We start from the raw sequence: 20,714 nt of genomic DNA, 5'->3' as shown, positions 1-20,714 counted from the left end.
AGTGTACCTATGATGAAAATTACAGGCCTCTCTCATCTTTTTAAGTGGGAGAACTTGCACAATTGGTGGCTGACTAAATACTTTTTTGCCCCACTAAGTATTCAGACCCTTTGCTATGAGACTCGAAATTAAGCTCAGGTGCATCCTGTTTCCATTGAACATTGTTGAGATGTTTCTACAACTTGATTAGAGTCCATCTGTGGTAAATTAAATTGATTGGACATGATTTGGCAAGGAACACACTTGTCTATATAAGGTCCCACAGTTGAGAGTGCATGTCAGAGCAATATGTAAATGAATACTTATGTAAATATAATATATATTTTTTTACTTTGAATAAATTAGCAAAAATGTATAAAAATCTGTTTTTGCTTTGTCATTATGGGGTATTGTGTGTAGATAAATGAGGGGGAAAACGATTTAATCAATTTGAGAGTAAGGCTGTAAACTACAAAATGTGGAAAAAGTCAAGGGGTCTGAATACTTTCGAAAGGCACTGTATATCTCTCTATTATTTATCTTTGTGCAGCATAAAATTAATCAATCAATCCCTCAATGTACATGCAAAAACACAGATATTACATATTTTTTGTATCTACCTGCAGTAGAGCAGCTGGGGAAAAAGTACATTTGTTATCATAACTTTAAAAATGTAGTTGATGTGACTTCCCATTGTCCCCCACGATGAAAATCGGGGAGGGAACTGTGGATCTGTCTGCGTCTATTCGTTCGTACGTCATACGCGATATCTCAGACAGCACTGGTGACGAAACATGGGTGAATGATGTGTCTTGCCATAGAAATACGGCATTTACAAAATTACACCGATTGGCCCAAGGTGGGAGCTATAGTAATTAACTGAAATGTGTTAGTCACACACAATCTCAATTTGCTCAAAATGGGGTGCTGTATCATTCATGGGGGATGACACGTTTACTGTTGCCTTGTTTAGTTGAGAGTCAGGACAACAAATTTGAAGAAATAATGACTTTTCATTGACTTTGAGCTCAACTTACTTGAAGTATTTGAGTAAAAATGTCTTGGGGTTTACAGTGTAGGTGGAGCTGCTTCTTCTTCTGACTAATGACATCRTTACATTACAGCAGCATGCTCAGTTGGGGTCTTACGGGACATCAGGCAGTTAATCACTATTCTGTACTGTATATTTATGATGCGGTTTAGTAGAAATATATTATGATTAGATGATGTACTGTGTAGTCAGTGTACAGAAACAGAATACTGTTGAGGGTTGATTTTGTCTAACAAGGTGGATGTTACAGTAAGTAAAGCAGAAACTTGAGATAAGATGGAGAATAATCTTACCTTGCTGAGCACTGCTGTAACAAATGACTCCTARCAACGTTGAAATCAGAAGTAGTTTCAGGTCCATCTGAAAAAATGTTAAATGTGAGGATACAGTAAAGGTGGAGGTGAATACTGTGTTTTTGTTTACATTTCTTGTACCATAGAAGACAGATGTTGTGAATGTATTTACATTTGTAGTACCATAGAATGCATGAGGCTTGGTGATCTTATGCATACATTCTTCCTTCCCTTGACTAAAAGGACCAGTTAACTGATATAGCCTTAGGGCCCGGAGTTCTTCCTGGTCAGGTGGTCACATGGTCTGAACGCCTATATATTATAGATATAATCAGTAACTGTATTATCTCATGACATGGGCCATTACTCTACTTATGCTCCCATGTAAGCTGTGGTTCTCTAATGGTCCGTTTAACCAGAGAAGTCAGAGTGTATTTAGTCTCCCTGTCGTTGAGGGTTGAGCTGGGGACTGAGTGTAAAACAGGGAATGAGTCATTGACCTGAGTCATCAAAGGGGGTGGGTGTGGGTGTGTGTGCCGAATAGGGATCGATATACATTGCAGGAAGACTTTTGACCCTATGGAGCCTAGCTGGGCTATTTACAGGAGGGAGGGAGGGAGGGAGGGATAGATGGCGGGAAGGAGGGCAATGGAGAGGGAGGGGAGACTGCAGGTTAGTGAAGGAAGAAGAATGACATGTGAGAGGAGGTTGTTTTATTGAATTAGCTCCTGACTGTTATCCTGTGATACACTGAGAATAGCAGACCTCTGCCTCCCTGCCACCAGATAGTTTATTACCTCCCATTATAACCAGGCATGTTACAGATAGCCTAGAGAGAAATCAGCCTCAATGTTTCAACTCTATTTAGTGGTACAGCTTTAACAGAAGCTGTTATCTCAGGGTAGTAAGTTGGTGGTTTTGAAGATATCCCTCTAATGGCTATGCTTTGGCAAAGTGGGTGGGGTTATGGCCTGCCTGGTTGGCCCTGTCTGGGGGCATCGTCGGACAGGGCCACAGTGTCTCCCAACTCCTCCTGTCTCAGCCTCCAGTATTTATGCTGCAATAGTTTGTGTCTCGGGGCTAGGGTCAGTCTGTTATATCTGGAGTATTTCTCCTGTCTTTGTCCTGTGTGAATTTAAGTATGCTCACTTTAATTCTCTCCCTCTCCCCTCCCGGGGGACCTGAGTCCTGGGACCATGCCTCAGGACTACCTGGCCTGATGACTCCTTGCTGTCCCCAGTCCACCTGGTCGTGCTGCTGCTCCAGTTTCAACTGTTATGCCTGCGGCTATGGAACCCTGATCTGTTCACCGGACGTGCTACCTTGTCCTGGACCTGCTGTTTTCGACTCTCCCTCTTCCGCACTTGCTGTCTCTAACTCTGAATGCTCGGCTATGATAATCTAACTGACATTTACTCTTGAGATGCTGACCTGTTGCACCCTCTACAACCACTGCTAATTTTTATTTGACCCTGCTGGTCATCATTGAACGTTTGAACATTTTGGCCATGTACTGTTATAATCTCAACCCGGCATGGCCACACCTCAGAGCCTGGTTCCTCTCTAGGTTTCTGCCTTTCTAGAGAGTTTTTTCCTAGCCACCGTGCTTCTACATCTGCATTGCTTGCTGTTTGGGGTGTTAGGCTGTATAGCACTTTGTGACATTGGGCTTTATAAATACATTTGATTGATTGATTTAAATGGGTGAGGGGACAATGCTACTACGCTGATGGAGAAGAGATAAGCACAGCATCCATGACACAATCCCTTAAGGTGGAGAAGGGGGTTGAGAGTGCACCAATGTGGAGAATTCACTAGAAACTTCCTGTCTCAGTACGACACACCAACCCTAGGAAGTTGAGTAGAGACTCATCCCAATTGGCATCCTATTCCTTTGGGATGCAGACTTCAGCTTTGTAAAACAAAACATATAATTAAATCTTGCAAAAGAATGCTTGTGCATTCTCAGCACAGTACGTGGTGAGAAATAAGTTCTGGCAGTCAGTACTGTATGGTGTTGAGTGAAGCATTCCTGGGCACCTCGTGTGTGTCCCATCATGTTCTATATAGAGCCTAGCAGGACAGACAGCCTGTCTTCAACCCCCAGATTAGATCAGATGGACTAGGGCCTCTGACTGGCTGACTATAATTCAGTTATTGATGAGTTGTTGACGAAACAAATGTCTTAAGAGAAAGAGATTAAGGCAGCCTTTTGCTTTAGCTAACAGCTTCTGCAAAGTAGTTGAACTTCACACAACAACAATTTGTACAAACGGCCCTGCAAACCCTTTGTCCCAGATAGAATAAACATCTGTGACCTCTGGACAGAACCAAAACCACAGCCTCTGTTGGTCCAGCACAGAGTTCCAGGGAACCATTATGTGTTAAACTATGCTTGTAAAATGCCAGCGAGGGGTCAAGTTAGAAAAACAAAAGGGCTGCTTCTATTCTATGAAGCTTAGCAGCTGGTGACAGGAATGCTCTTCAAGTCTACACTGTCAGAGGGAAAGGGACTAGTGGACAGAACGATATGTAGACCAACACACTGGTACTGTCCTACCCTTATTGAAGATGAGAAACGTACACATAACTTAAGAATTAGTATATTTTGGCCAGATCTTCACTGGGCAATATGCAGCACAGGGGCCAATGGGCTGGACTGAGACTGATATGGTAACTTGACTAAACAACCAAATTGCTCAAGTATATCCACTTTGGGAGGGCAACAAAAATCTGAGATCTTCATTAAACCTAAACCATGTCCAAAATTAGATATAGATCACTGGTCTGTAGACAACACAGTGCAGATTCCTTAAAACCATCCAGGTGATAGGATATACTGTCAACCACACACACCATGACCCCCCCCCCCACACACACACACACACACCCTGAAACCCCCCCCACACACACACACACACACACACCCTGAACCCCCCCCCCCACACACACACCCTGAAACCCCCCACACACCCTGAAGGACGACCCATACCAAATCTTTTCAGTCTCCTGAGGGGGAATAGGCTTTGTCGTGCCCTCTTCACGACTGTTTTAGTGTGTTTGGGACCATGATAGTTTGTTGGTGATGTGGACACCAAGGAACTTGAAGCTCTCAACCTGCTCCACTGCAGCCCCGTCGATGAGAATGGGGGCGTGCTCGGTCCTCTTTTTCCTGTAGTCCACAATCATCTCCTTTGTCTTGATCACGTTGAGGGAGAGGTTGTTGTCCTGGCACCACGACCAGGTCTCTGACCTTCTCCCTATAGGCTGTCTCGTTGTTGTCGGTGATCAGGCCAACCACTGTTGTGTCATCGGCAAACTTGATGATGGTGTTGGAGTCGTGCCTGGCCATGCAGTCATGAGTGAACAGGGAGTACAGGAGGGGACTGAGCACGCACCCCTGAGGGGTCCCCGTGTTGAGGATCATCGTGGCAAATGTGTTATCTACCCCTACCACCTGGGGGCGGCCCGTCAGGAAGTCCACGATCCAGTTGCAGAGGGAGGTGTTTAGTCCCAGGGTCCTTAGCTTAGTGATGAGCTTTGAGGGCACTATGGTTTTGAACGCTGAGCTGTAGTCAATGAATAACATTCTCACATAGGTGTTCCTTTTGTCCAGGTGGGAAAGGGCAGTGTTCAGTGCAATAGAGAATGCATTATCTGTGGATCTGTTGGGGCAGTAGGCAAATTGGAGTGGGTCTAGGGTTTCTGGGATAATGGTGTTGATGTGAGCCATGACCAGCCTTTCAAAGCACTTCATGGCTACAGACGTGAGTGCTACGGGTCGGGAGTCAATTAGGCAGGTTACCTTAGTGTTCTTGGGCACAGGGACTATGGTGGTCTGCTTGAAACATGCTGGTATTACAGACTCATTCAGGGACAGGTTGAAAATGTCAGTGAAGACCCTTGCCAGTTTGTCAGTGCGTGCTAGGAGTACACGTCCTGGTAATCCATCTGGCCAGTCATCCTGAACAGCTGATGCTCTCATGCATGCTTCAGTGTTACTTGCCTCGAAGCTAGCATAGAACTAATTTAGCTTGTCTGGTAGGCTCGTGTCACTGGGCAGCTCGCGGCTGTAATAGTTTACAAGCCCTTCCACATCCGACGAGCGTCGGTCCTTGTGTAGTACGATTCAATCTTAGTCCTGTATTGATGCTTTGCATGTTTGATGGTTCGTCGGAGGGCATCCCACTCCATGAAATCGGCAGCTCTAGTCTTTAGCTCAGTGCGGATGTTGCCTGTAATCCATGGCTTCTGGTTGGGGTATGTACGTACAGTCACTGTGGGGATGACGTCATCGATGCACTTATTGACGAAGCCAGTGATGGATGTGGTGCACTTCTCAATGCCATCGGAAGAATCCTGGAACATATTCTAGTCTGTGCTAGCAAAACAGTCCTGTACCTTAGCATCTGCTTCATCTGACCACTTTCTTATTGACCAAGTCACTGGTGCTTCCTGCTTTACTTTTTGCTTGTAATGATTTGACAAATGGAGTGCGAGGGAGAGCTTTGTACGTGTCTCTGTGTGTGGAGTAAAGGTAGCAAAACCTCAAGACTTACTTAGATTTTGTGCACCAGCTGTTGTTTACAACTATACATAGACCGCCACCCCTTGTCTTACCAGAGGCCGCTGTTCTATCCTGTCGAAAAAGTTTAAACCCGCCAGCTGTATGCTATTCATGTCATCGTTCAGCCACGACCTGGTGAAACGTAACATATTACAGTTTTTAATGTCCCATTGGTAGGATATACCTATTTTATTATCGATTGATTGTACGTTGGCTAATAGGACCGATGGTAAAGGTAGATTACCCTCTCGGCGTCGGATCCTTAAAAGGCACCCGGATCTTTGTCCTCGATACATCCGTCTCTTTCTTCTGCGAATGACGCCTTAGTCGGGCGTCTGAAGTAAATCCTTCCCGTCCGACTCGTTGAAGAACAAGTATTCCTCCAGTACGGGGTGAGTAATCACTGTCCTGATATCTAGAAGCTCTTTTCGGTCATAAAACACGGTGGCAGAAACATTATGTACAAAGTTACAAATAATGCAAAAAAACATACACAATAGCAAAATTGGTTATGGGATCGTAAAACGGCAGCCATCTCCTTTGGCGCCATGAACAGCTCAGGAACAGCTATGTTCCTGAGGAACAGCTATATTCCTGAGCTGAGTGGAGCTGCCATATTTGGACAGGCACCAGCTTTCATGCCCCCTCTCTTCTACCACAACCTCCCTCCCCACCCCCTACCCTACTAGTGATGGGAGAGAAAAAAAATCGATACAGTTACATATCGGGATATTATTTTTTGACGATATATCATATTGTTTTGCCAACATCACAATATTGTTTTTGAGCTAGTTGACTTTACATGCACCAAAACTCCAATTTGTTTTTAGCACTTTTATTTCCAAGACTGGTCAAAACTCATTTTGCTCGTCATGCTCTCTCTTGTCTCTCTGCAGCAGACATATTGTGAGCAATATGTTACATTGAAGAGCAATAAAATCACAGTATTGAATCGCAATACATACATATCATATTGCCTCCGTACTCAACTGGTGGACCACGGACCGGATCCAGAACGGGGTCAATACGGACCAGCCCCCCCCCCCCCAAAAAAGACTAAATATCATAAATAAACACACAAGACATGAAAGAATGCATAGAATTGCAGGAAAATTGCTCTGAAACTGCAACATTTAATCTCTATCAACAAGAGGGGTGTGAACAGTTTGGGTGAGCATGGGTTGTGAGGTGGGGGTTTATTACTACGCCAATAAATTACATTATCCATCCGGACCTTTGCCACCTAGACAAGTTGTGTGACCGGACCTTCTCAAATAGATCTTCAGTACCCCTGTCATATCGCACCTGAGTATCGTGATAATCTCGTATCGTGAGGTCCCTGTCAATACCCAGCCTTACCTCCTACCTAATCATTTCCCATGATAACCACCCATTTCCTTCTAAAAATACACAGCCCACTCTGACCACTCTCCCTGTTATTTTTATTGAGCTGCCCTCTTGGCCCGATCTCCATTATAAAGAGGTCTTCTGACCTCAATAGGACTTCCTGAATACATAAAGGTTAAATAAATAAAAATGCAGACCAACTGTGTATAAAGTCAGATGGGTTAAACACAATATCTTCCTGTCTAGTGTAGATTGTTAAAACAGCTGAGCATCAGATTCAGATTGAGTTGCACTCGCAGGTCTTAGTCACAACTGAGTGAGTGGCTTTATTTATTTAGAGGCTTCCTTCCTTTAGAAATATCTACATGTCAGCGAATACTTCCTAGCAGCAGCAGCAATATTACAATCACAAACGCTAAGCTAGCTGCTTTTCTGGGTAAAACAGAGAGAGAACTTGGCAGTACTCCAGAGAGAGAGAGAGAGAGAGAGAGAGAAAAAGAGAGAGAAAGATCCTATGGCAGCAGTCCCAGACTGGTTTACTACAGTCGTAGACCCCTGACAAACAGGAAATACATCTCAACTGAAATGATGCTGAAATATAAATCAGTTGCAAGATAAGTAATCTCTCTCCTTCTCTCCCTCCCCATTCTTGCTCTCTTTATCTCTCTCTCCCTCCCCTTTCTTGCTCTCTTTATCTCTCTCTCTCCCTCCTCTTTCTTGCTCTCTTTATCTCTCTCTCCCTCCCCCCTCCCCATTCTTGCTCTCTTTATCTCTCTCTCCCTCCCCTTTCTTGCTCTATTTATGAATCACTCTCTCAATTCAATTTCAATTCAATTTAAGGGCCTTATTGGCACGGGAAACATATGTTTACATTGTCAAAGCGAGTGAAATAGATAATAAACAATAACATTTTTACTGTAAACATTACACTTACAAAAGTTCCAAAAGAATAAAGACATTTCAAATGTCATTATGTATATGTACAGTGTTGTAATGATGTGCAAATAGTTAAAGTACAAAAGGGAAAATAAATAAACAAATATAGGTTGTATTTACAATGGTGTTTGTTCTTCCCTGGTTGCCCTTTTCTTGTGGCAACAGGTCACAAATCTTGCTGCTGTGATGACACACTGTGGTATTTCACCCAGTAGATATGTGAGTTTATCAAAATTGGGTTTGTTTTCTAATTCTTTGTGGATCTGTATAATCTGAGGGAAATATGTGTCTCTAATATGGTCATACATTTGGCAGGAGGTTAGGAAGTGCAGCTCAGTTTCCACCTCATTATGTGAGCCGTGTGCACATAGCCTGTCTTCTCTTGAGAGTCAGGTCTGCCTATGGCGGCCTTTCTCAATAGCAAGGCTATGCTCACTGAGTCTGTACATAGTCAAAGCTTTCCTTAAGTCTCCCCCCCCCTACTCATGAGTCAGGTTTAAACCACAACCATGATATCATATAATCTCAAATAGGGGGTGAGTGTGAAACATGGCTGTCACTGTGTTGAAAATAGCAGGGCAGTGTTAACTACTTCTGACTCACCCACATGGTTAACACTCAGATAATAATCAACAGTCTCACAGACTAGGCCTATGAGCATTATTCAGGCAAGGGGGAAGAGAGAGACATTTAATATGAATCTTAGCTAACGGCCACCAATCACTTCCATACAAAATATTTCCTGTTGCACACGATCCCAGATTCCCCCGATGAACAGCTGAGCTATGATATTAATGAGTTCAGCTGCACTGAGAGATAAAATAGGGGAGATGAATACTATAAGCCTAGGGGCTTGCTCTCTGAGCTGGAGTTCAGACAGGCAGCAGCAGCAGTGGTAGTCAGACCTGGGTTCAAATACTACTTGAAATTAATTAAATACTATTCTATTGGTTAATTAAGCCAGGCAAGCTCAGTCAAGCATATTAAAAATGATTTCAAATAGTATTTGAACCCAGGTCTGGCAGGAGTACAGTGAGTCGTATCCCTAAGCGTTGGTTTGCTGAGTTGGCCCTTCCTTTGTTGGAACACAGGAAGCTCATCTCAATCACACAGGATGCCGGCCGGCGTGCTGCCTGGCAACGGGCCAAATCCCCCTTTAAGGCCGGCGCATAACGTGGGGATACAACTGCAGGGAGGCCAGCCTCTGTGGACACTGGAGAGGAGAATAGCAGTCCAGGGAAGCTAGTATATACAGTGGGGAGAACAAGTATTTGATACACTGACGATTTTGCAGGTTTTCCTACTTACAAAGCATGTAGAGGTCTGTAATTTTTATCATAGGTACACTTCAACTGTGAGAGAAGGAATCTAAAACAAAAATCCAGAAAATCACATTGTATGATTTTTAAGTAATTAATTTGCATTTTATTGCATGACATAAGTATTTGATACATCAGAAAAGCAGAACTGAATATTTGGTACAGAAACCTTAGTTTGCAATTACAGAGATCATACGTTTCCTGTAGTTCTTGACCAGGTTTGCACACACTGCAAGCAGGGATTTTGGCCCACTCCTCCATACAGACCTTCTCGCAGATCCTTCAGGTTCGGGGCTGTCGCTGGGCAATACGGACTTTCGGCTCCCTCCAAAGATTTTCTATTGGGTTCAGGTCTGGAGACTGGCTAGGCCACTCCAGGACCTTGAGATGCTTCTTACGGAGCCACTCCTTAGTTGCACTGGCTGTGTGTGTTTCGGGTCGTTGTCATGCTGGAAGACCCAACCACGACCCATCTTCAATGCTCTTACTGAGGGAAGGAGGTTGTTGGTCAAGATCTCGCGATACATGGCGCCCATCCATCCTCCCTCAATACGTGGCAAGTCGTTCCTGTCCCCTTGCAGAAAAGCATCCCCAAAGAATGATGTTTTTCCACCTCCCATGCTCACCGGTTGGGAGATGGTGTTCTTGCGGGTTGACTCATCCTTCTATTCACTTCCCAAACACGAGCGGTGGAGTTTAGAGCAAAAAGCTTATTTTTGTCTCTCAGACCCACATGACCGTTCTCCCATTCCTCCTCTGGATCATCCAGATGCATTGGAAACTTCAGACGGGCCTGGGACATGCGCTGGCTTGAGCAGGGGGCTTTGCGTGCGCTGACGGATTTTAATCCATGACGGGCGGTTCGTGTGTTACTAATAGTTTTCTTTGAGACTGGTGTCCCAGCTCTTCTTCAGGTCATTGACCAGGTTTCCGTGTAGTTCTGGGCTGATCCCTCACATTCCTCATGATCATTGATGCCCCACGAGGTGAGATCTTGCATGGAGCCCCAGACCGAGGGTGATTTGACCGTCATCTTGAACTTCTTGTCCTTTTCTAATAATTGTGCCAACAAGTTGTTCCTTCTCACCAAGCTGCTTGCCTATTGTCCTGTTAGCCCATCCCAGCCTTGTAAGGTGTACAATTTATCCCTGATGTCCTTACACAGCTCTCTGGTCTGGCCATTGTGGAGAGGTTTGGAGTCTGTTTGATTGAGTGTGTGGACAGGTGTCTTTTATACAGGTAACGAGTTCAAACAGGTGCAGTTAATACAGTAATGAGTGGAGAACAGGAGGCTTCTTAAAGAAAAACTAACAGGTCTGTGAGAGCCGGAATTCTTACTGGTTGGTAGTGATCAAATACTTATGTCATGCAATAAAATGCAAATTAATTACTTAAAAATATCACAATGTGATTTTCTGGATTTTTGTTTTAGATTCCTCTCTCACAGTTGAAGTTTACCTATGATAAAAATGACAGACCTCTACATGCTTTGTAAGTAGGAAAACCTGCAAAATCGGCAGTGTATCAAATACTTGTTCTCCCCACTGTTATATATTTCCAACACACACACACACACACACAACACACACAACCACACACACACACACACACACACACACACACACACACACATATATATATATATATATATTATATAAATATATATTTATATATATATATATATATATAGGAGGTTACACACACCACACACACACACACACACACACACACACACACACACACACACACACACAGCTTTAGGTGGAGAGGAGAAAGCCTCAGTAGTGGCTGAGTAACAGACACAGCCAACAGCCAACAGCCTCTGTGGAAGCTGCATGGAGACTGGAGGGATATGACTCTGATTCATGGTGACTCCTATGGTAATCAACACCATACGAGTTAACAGCTATGGTATTAGGGTTATAGAAGAGAGAGCCTTCGGAGGAAGGGAGGCCAGGGAGCCAGTAAAGCCACATGATTGTCTATGTGGATTGACTGTGTCTGACCTGCTCCTTTAGATCTATCCATCCTAAATCATTGAAGGTCTGGGAAACACGCAATACCGCAACAAGCATATTCAGAGATACCACAACCAAACATTGCTTATCCTTAGTGGGTAATAGAGGCAAAACGTAATATAAGAGAAGCCCCTCAGTAAGAGTAATCATTTGGGTAGCTAGTAGAAACAATATGGATACTAGTAGAAACAATATGGATAGTAGTAGAAACAATATGATAGTAGTAGAAACAATATGATAGCTAGTAGATAATAAATTGGATAGCTAGTAGAAACAATATGGATAGCTAGAGATAATAAATTGGATAGCTAGTAGAACAACATGGATAGCTAGTAGATAATAAAGGATAGCTAGTAGAAACAATATGGAGAGCTAGTAGAAACAATAGGATACTAGTAGAAACAATATGGATAGCTAGTAGAAACAATATGGATAGCTAGTAGAAACAATATGGATAGACTAGTAGAAACAACATGGATAGCTAGTAGAAACAATATGGATAGCTAGTAGAAACAACATGGATAGCTAGTAGAAACAACATGGATAGCTAGTAGAAACAATATGGAGAGCAAGTAGATAATAACTTGGAGACTAGTAGATAATAACTTGGAGAGCTAGTAGATAATAACTTGGATAGCTAGTAGATAACTTGGATAGCTAGTTAGAAACAATATGGAGAGCTAGTAGATAATAACTTGGATAGCTAGTAAATAATAACTTGGATAGCTAGTAGAAACAACTGATAGCTAGTAGATAATAACTTGAGAGCTAGTAGATAATAACTTGGAGAGCTAGTAGATAATAACTTGTAGAGTAGCTAGATAATAATAACTTGGAGAGTAGTAGATAATAACTTGAGAGCTAGTAGTGCTCAGTTGTAGAGCATGGCGCTTGCAACGCCAGGGTTGTGGGTTCATTCCCCACGGGGGGACCAGGATGAATATGTATGAACTTTCCAATTTTGTAAGTCGCTCTGGAAAGAGCGTCTGCTAAATGACTTAAATGTAAATGTAGTAGATAATAACTTGGAGAGCTAGTAGATAATAACTTGGAGAGCTAGTAGATAATAAATGGATAGCTAGTAGAAACAATATGGATAGCTAGTAGAAACAATATGGATAGCAGTAGAAACAACATGGATAGCTAGTAGAAAACAATATGGGTAGCTAGTAGAAACAAATGGATAGCTAGTAGAAACAACATGGATAGCTAGTAGAAACAACATGGATAGCTAGTAGATAATAACTTGGATAGCTAGTAGATAATAACTTGGATAGCTAGTAGAAACAATATGGATAGCTAGTAGAAACAACATGGATAGCTAGTAGAAACAACATGGATAGCTAGTAGAAACAACATGGAGAGCTAGTAGATAATAACTTGGAGAGCTAGTAGATAATAACTTGGATAGCTAGTAGATAATAACTTGGATAGCTAGTAGATAACTTGGATAGCTAGTAGAAACAATATGGAGAGCTAGTAGATAATAACTTGTGAGAGCTAGTAGATAATTACTTGGAGAGCAGTAGATAATAACTTGGAGAGCTAGTAGAAACAATATGGATAGCTAGTAGATAATAACTTGGAGAGCTAGTAGATAATAACTTGGATAGCTAGTAGATAATAACTTGGATAGCTAGTAGATAATAACTTGGATAGCTAGTAGAAACAATATGGAGAGCTAGTAGATAATAACTTGGATAGCTAGTAAATAATAACTTGGATAGCTAGTAGAAACAACATGGATAGCTAGTAGAAACAACTTGGGAGAGCTAGTAGATAATAACTTGGAGAGCTAGTAGATAATAACTTGGAGAGCTAGTAGATAATAACTTGGAGAGCTAGTAGAAACATCACAGTGAAAAAGATGACCATTAAAACAAGTCAATATTTACAGTGAGAAGTGATTGATCAGGCTCCCAGAGCCTTGGTGTTGGAGTAGGATCAACACAGACGCTCAGGGCTTTAATGAGGTCCCTCAGCCTGCTGTAGGAAAGCCTGCTAACTGCCCACTACCGTGCTCCCAGTTAAGCTATGGACTCATTTACTAAAGCTGTCTATTACCAGTAATAACAGAAGTTCTGTGTTACGTGAGCCTTTGAGGGCAAAGATACTTTCACTAAGGGCATTGTGACGTCTACATTGAGTGCAAACAAATGAACAGAGTACAAAACAGTCAAGCTGTTCAACAGAAGCGAACATGCCACAAGTGTTAGGCCTACAGAACGCAGCCCATGTGAAAACTCAACTCACTCTATTAGGTCTAAGTTGAGAACTTACTGCTTGGCTTTCTCCTGACAGCCAAGTCAAAGTAGTGTTCTAATCAGACTTGTAATACTACAGTCATCAGCTTGTTAGGGTCAGCTGTGGACACCTTTAGGCCGGTTAACACGGTACATTTGGCATTAGGTTGCAGGCTCAACACTTGAACAAGAGGGTCTCCATTTCTGCCTCCAACAGCAGGGTGAAATCTCTGCAGGCAGAAAACAGTAAGCAGTCATTACTAGACTACTTTCTCCAGGGATCGTTGGGGAAATAAGTTCATTTACATGTAAAAGGACCTATGAGCACCAAGGGGAAGTTTATAGGAGCATGTCAAATTGGGTGTCAAATGAAGCTAAGAGTCTATATTTTTTTGAGAAATTAAGGCATATATAAATTGTTCAACCATTTTCCATGGCAAAAATGTGGAATAAGCAAAGACTTTGATTCCTGGTTAAACAGATGGAAAAGGGGTCTTAGAAAACATCTACCAGAAACATCAACACTTATATTTAGTTTTGGATCATTTTTCTGCATTCTGTAAGTTTAACAAACATTGCCTTGTGGCTTGAAATTCCATTACCAAAAACCAACTTTTAGATATTTTCTATTTTCATGAGGGAGGATAATGAAAGTTCACATAAGTAACCTATCAAATAGTTATGGTGTTTTTACTGATATCAATTTTCTTTATGAATTGTTAAGTGATTCAAACTCGAAATCTGGTAACAAAGTGTCTGCAATTGAATAGGCTACAATAGGACATCATAGTAGTTACAAACCACAATTGGGTTCACAATAATTTTTAACAAGGTACACATGTTAATTGAAATGCATTCCAGGTGATTAGCTTATGAAGCTGGTTGAGAAAATGCCAAGAGTGTGCAAAGCTGTCACCAAGGCGAAGGGTGGCTACTTTGAAGAATCTCAAATATAAAGTATATTTGAATTTGTTTAACACTTTTTGGGTTACTCCATGATTCCATGTGTAATTTCATAGTTTTGATGTCTTCACTATTATTCTACAATGTAGAACATAGTAGATATAAAGAAAAACCCTTGAATGAGTAGGTGTGTCCAAACTTTTGACCGGTAGTGTATATCCCTTTGTTGCAACGACCAATTCGTTACTTTCTTTTGTAAACACAGTTTGCCGGCTGTCTTCACAGTTGCTAATAAAAGCTTCACTCGGGGCCCAAAAAACGATCTTCATTGTCAGCCTCCTCAGATCATCCCAATCTACTATTTACCAAGTTTGTCCCGTTTTCAACACCAACCTCTTGTAGCATTGCAGAGGTCACCTAAACTAAGGTTGATCCCAAATGGCACTCCTATCGGCTACGGTCAAAAGCACATTCCTGTGTGTGGTTTTGATGCTGTTTTTAGACCTGGACTTGGAGTTGCCATGAAATCACAAAGTGCCTCTGAGTCTGAGGGGAGAGGGGAGTGGGAGGGCAAACCTCTATATAAACTACTGAGCAGGTCTAACCAAAACCCAAAGCAATTTCAACTTAAAGTGACAATTCCATGTAGAAAATAGTAAAAATTAAAGAAAAACCTGGAATGAGTAGGTGTGTCCAAACTTTTGACTGGCACTGTACATTGAAATAGAGCACATTTTATTCATAACATCAGCACAAGATGATTTCATAATTAGACTGGAATAATCTTGTGATAATCAGGATGAGGTCTAATTATGAGCTCTTATTTTTCCACTCTCACACGGTTGAGGAAAGTCCTGAGGGAATTCCATGATGTGCTAGTTAGAGCAGACAGGGATTTACTGACAAACAAAACGTGATAACCACACTGTGATCATCTGTGACCTCTCTTTGTTACGGGCTCATACTACTCCTTGTTGTGTGTCAGGGTAACATAATGGTTGTAACAGGCAGTCATTGTACTACTTGTTTTCTACACATTTCGCCCCGTTCAGTACAAACAATGTGTTTGAGTAACAGCTGATTCATCACTTCCGCCACAGAGGGACAGGAGAACACATATGGTCTGTGTCAGACAGACAGACAGACAGACACACGTCCCCCAGAACGGCAGGGTGGGGTCTCCAGTCAATCAGATGAGAAGCCAGCTCTTCAACAGCTGTTATCTGGGGTTGGAGGTCACATCCATTCAGCTGGTAACTCCCCAACATAGCGTATCCGACCTACCGTCTCCTACCTCCTAACACACACACACACACACACACACACACACACAAAACGTCTCCTCTTCTCCCTCAATTAGCCCTACCCCCCCTTCTCCTCATCGCTCCTTCCACTCTCCCTCCATCCCTCCCACAGCTCTATCCCCTTAATTAAACTCTAGCAACACTGAGAAGTCAGCTCGACTCGGACGCCCGTATTTACAAGGTTATTGAAAACGGACACACATTATATCTTCCCTGAGAATAAATGGATGACTTCTTCTGGGGGATGACTTCTGCTGTGTACATCTCTATTCTCCCTGGATATTGACATTATAAAGGGCTATTGATGTCTGCAAGCCAGACGCTACAGTGTTTGTGAGCAGACGGGATTGGTGGGCGATCAAATAAAATTACATTGACTTTATCAGGTGGAAGAGTGGGAGAGAGAGAGCGAGAGAGAGAGAGAGAGAGGGAGAGAAAGAGAGAGGCTGTGTTGTTCTTTGGGACCTAGCCCTGATGTTATCTTTAGGTCATGACCCCAACACACCTCATCAACACGATTACTCCCCCCACCCACCCACACACATCTATTCAGCACACACAAACCTCTCTTTCAAGGATCAACACCACCAAACATTAAAGTGATGATGACCATAAACAGAAAGGGAAAGGGGGGATACCTAGTCAGTTGTATAACTGAATGACTTAAACTGAAATGTGTCTTCAGCATTTAACCCAACCACTCTGAATCAGAGAGGTGCAGCTGCATGTCTTTAGTCCATAGCATCCTTATTGTCAATTTGACACAGACCAACTTGTATAAGATTCCAAGGAGCTGATTTCTTCATCCCTCAACCGTGACCAATTATAGTGTTTATAATCTATTATAGACCTGTGGCCCTAGAGTTGAGCCCACTGTAGGGTCTCAAGCAAGGTAACCTAGGCAACACATCTACAAAAACATCCAACATCAACATTACAGGAAACATGACAATTACATGTTTGTTGTTGAATAGGAAAAATAAAGCAAAATCGTCAGATTAAATAAAGTTCAGAACACTATTTAAAAACAATATCTTGTCCCAAACAATATTTATCTGTACTAGCGATTATGAACATTCAACCTTTCCATCAACGCTCAAAAAGAAGACAGATTGAGATCCATCTGGAACAAATATTCCCTCTCCTTTCCGCTCAAAATATTAATTCTGGTCCAAGTTTGAAGATCCTACTGTCTCTGTCTGTGAAAATCTAGAAATCTGGATAAGGGACGGTTTGACATTTACTGGGGTGGAGGTGTCCAAAATACGGGAGGGTTGCTTTCTACACCTGCATTGCTTGCTGTTTGTTGCTTTAGGCTGGGTTTCTGTACAGCACTTTGTGACATCGGCTGATGTAAAAAGGGCTTTACAAATACATTTAATTTGTCAAACTCTTTTTTAAATTTGAGGAGGGTTGTGTGTTTTTTTATTTTATTGGGCACAGTGTTTTTTTCCGCCCTGGTTTACATTTGCTCTTTTGCAGGTTTTACTCTATAATTTCTTCCATCCTAACCAAATTTCCTCATCTGCTTGAATGTGTCTCCCCCTATATCAAGGCCCCTTATGCACTAAGCTTTTCCGCATGCTAACTTTTACTATACCACAATCTACCAATCTAACTCTCTATCCTGCCCTCTATCCACCAGTCATAGTGACAATAAATGTATATGTATTGTCATTTAGCAGACACTCTTACTCAGAGCGACGTAGGCGAGCAATTATGGTTAGGTGCCTTGCTCAAGGGCACAGACAGATTTGTTCACCTTGTTGGCTACTGGCACAACGCTCTAACCGCTAGGCTACCTGCCATCCTACCACAATAGTGGTAGGTGGATGTTATCTAATTTAGTAATTAATGTTCATAAATTGCAATGATCTTTTTAGGTCTGAAACCCAGAGGTTGTAAAGTTCTGGTTTAAATGAAACAGACCGAATTCCCATCTCACAATTAGTCAGATACAAATGTATTTGCGAGATCTCTCCCGTGCATATACAAAAACTTTCCTTTTATACTTTTCTCTTAACCTACACACATACATACACACTAATATATGGGATTTCCCCCTGAAGTCTCACCACAGTTTATTACCACTCAGCTGACAGTTCCAGTCCCCCACAGATATGGGAAACCTGGAGGGGCTCTCCCTGTCTTATCTTATCTCCCCAGAGTTACAGCTGGGTCGGTTCAAACATTGGTTAAGGAGTCTCTTTGCTTTCTTTCGGCACACACATACACTCCTTTCTTCACCAATGGTTATCATTTTTAATTACCCCTTGTCCATGCTACATAACCTCTAATCCTAATGGTTAAGTTTCCGAGTATAATTATTTAATCATTTATCTTAAACCTTGATAAAATATTTTAACAGTGGATCGTTTGTCCAGATCCGCAACAGGCTAACTAACAATGATACCACACATAAAAGCATCAGGAGACGTGGAGGAGGCCGTAGGAGGGCAACAACCCAGCAGCAGGACCGCTACCTCCGCCTTTGTGCAAGGAGGAGCAGGAGGAGCACTGCCAGAGCCCTGCAAAATGACCTCCAGCAGGCCACAAATGTGCATGTGTCTGCTCAAACGGTCAGAAACAGACTCCATGAGGGTGGTATGAGGGCCCGACGTCCACAGGTGGTGGTTGTGCTTACAGCCCAACACCGTGCAGGACGTTTGGCATTTGCCAGAGAACACCAAGATTGGCAAATTCGCCACTGGCGCCCTGTGCTCTTCACAGATGAAAGCAGGTTCACACTGAGCACATGAGCACATGTGACAGACGTGACAGAGTTTGGAGACGCCGTGGAGAACGTTCTGCTGCCTGCAACATCCTCCAGCATGACCGGTTTGGCGGTGGGTCAGTCATGGTGTGGGGTGGCATTTCTTTGTGGGGCCGCACAGCCCTCCATGTGCTCGCCAGAGGTAGCCTGACTGCCATTAGGTACCGAGATGAGGTCCTCAGAGCCCTTGTGAGACCATATGCTGACACATGCACATTTGTGGCCTGCTGGAGGTCATTTTGCAGGGCTCTGGCAGTGCTCCTCCTGCTCAAAGGCGGAGGTAGCGGTCCTGCTGCTGGGTTGTTGCCCTCCTACGGCCTCCTCCACGTCTCCTGATGTACTAGCCTGTCTCCTGGTAGCGCCTCCATGCTCTGGACACTACGCTGACAGACACAGCAAACCTTCTTGCCACAGCTCGCATTGATGTGCCATCCTGGATGAGCTGTACTACCTGAGCCACTTGTGTGGGTTGTAGACTCCGTCTCATGCTACCACTAGAGTGAGAGCACCGCCAGCATTCAAAAGTGACCAAAACATCAGCCAGGAACCATAGGAACTGATAAGGGGTCTGTGGTCACCACCTGCAGAATCACTCCTTTATTGGGGGTGTCTTGCTAATTGCCTATAATTTCCACCTTTTGTCTATTCCATTTGCACAACAGCATGTGAAATTTATTGTCAATCAGTGTTGCTTCCTAAGTGGACAGTTTGATTTCACAGAAGTGTGATTGACTTGGAGTTACATTGTGTTGTTTAAGTGTTCCCTTTATTTTTTTGAGCAGTGTATATGTGTACTATGTATTTATGCACAGACTTAAGATGGAAACACAACTCCGATGGGAAAATGTGCATATTGTTTTTTTTATATATATTTTTTGCATATTTTTGGAATATTCGCATAAAAATCTGTCGCCAATAGTTATAGACACCCTAAAGACTCTGGCAAGTGTGCTAGTCCAGTGTCACTTTGATTATGCCTGCCTATCATGGTTCACCAGCAGACCCAAACATCTAAAGAATAAGCTACAGACCAGCCAAAACAAGCTTGTAAGAATTGTACGTAAACTTCCCCCTCATACTAATCTGGAGATTGAGCGTTTTAAGCAGCTAGGCTGGCTATCTGTGGGAAAAAAGGATAGCATTAATTCAACTTGGTTTGGTCCACAGAATTATCATGGACTCAGCCCCTAGGTACCTATCCAACTATTTTTCATTTGTTAAAGATGTCCACCAGCATAACACCAGAGCCAGAGCCTCTAATATTCTCTGTTTTAAATATAAGAATCTATCTGGTAAGAACACATTTTTATATCCCGGCGCTGTTGAGTGGAACAAACTACCACATCAACTCAAAGCCAAACATAACCACTTTTAAAAAGAATGTCAAAAGCTGGCTAATGTGTGAACAGAATAACCTTTTTTTGTCTGTATCTCCATAATGTGTCTGTGTCTGTATTATTGTCTTGTGTATTTATGTAAAGAAAAAAAAGAAAAATAGGGACCACAATGGAAATAAGTCCCCGGCTTTATAGTGCAATGCCGGTCACTTTAAAAAATCTTTGTGCTGTGTGAATATGTATTTGTTTTTACTGACTGAAAAAAACTATACAGACAATGCCTTCATCAAACAACACTGTTTCACGACGCATCAGTGACATGGCAGGAGATGTTTTGAAACAATTACTGCTTTGCACACAAGCCAGTGAATTCTATGCATTACAGCTGGATGAGTCAGATGTGGCAGGCCTGGCACAGCTCCTAGTACATGTCTGTTACGTTTATGGGGGGGTCAATTAAGGAAGACATTCTCTTGTGCAAACCACTGGAAACCAGGACAACAGGAGAGGATATTTTTAAAGTACTGGTCAGCTTTGTGACATCAAATGGACTTTGGTGGTCAAGATGTGTTGGTATCTGTACTGATGGCGCAAAAGCCATGAAGGAAGACATAGTGGAGTGGTAACGCGCATGCAAGCAGTTG

At 42.6% G+C, this 20,714-nt stretch overlaps 1 protein-coding gene across 2 annotated transcripts in view; it reads right to left on the bottom strand.

The window, feature by feature from the left end:
- The window catches only part of LOC111973089 (integrin beta-1), a 44,649-nt gene that overhangs the window by 19,522 nt on the left and 4,413 nt on the right, over positions 1-20,714 (bottom strand). For both annotated transcript variants that reach the window (XM_024000281.2, XM_070446707.1), the window contains exon 2: positions 1,324-1,390. In XM_024000281.2, the coding sequence (XP_023856049.1) occupies positions 1,324-1,390 (67 nt within the window). The remainder of the gene's footprint in view (positions 1-1,323; positions 1,391-20,714) is intronic.

Source organism: Salvelinus sp. IW2-2015, linkage group LG14, assembly GCF_002910315.2.
Source record: "Salvelinus sp. IW2-2015 linkage group LG14, ASM291031v2, whole genome shotgun sequence".
Taxonomy (NCBI): Eukaryota; Metazoa; Chordata; class Actinopteri; order Salmoniformes; family Salmonidae; genus Salvelinus; species Salvelinus sp. IW2-2015.
This window is presented reverse-complemented; position numbering and strand designations above follow the sequence as displayed.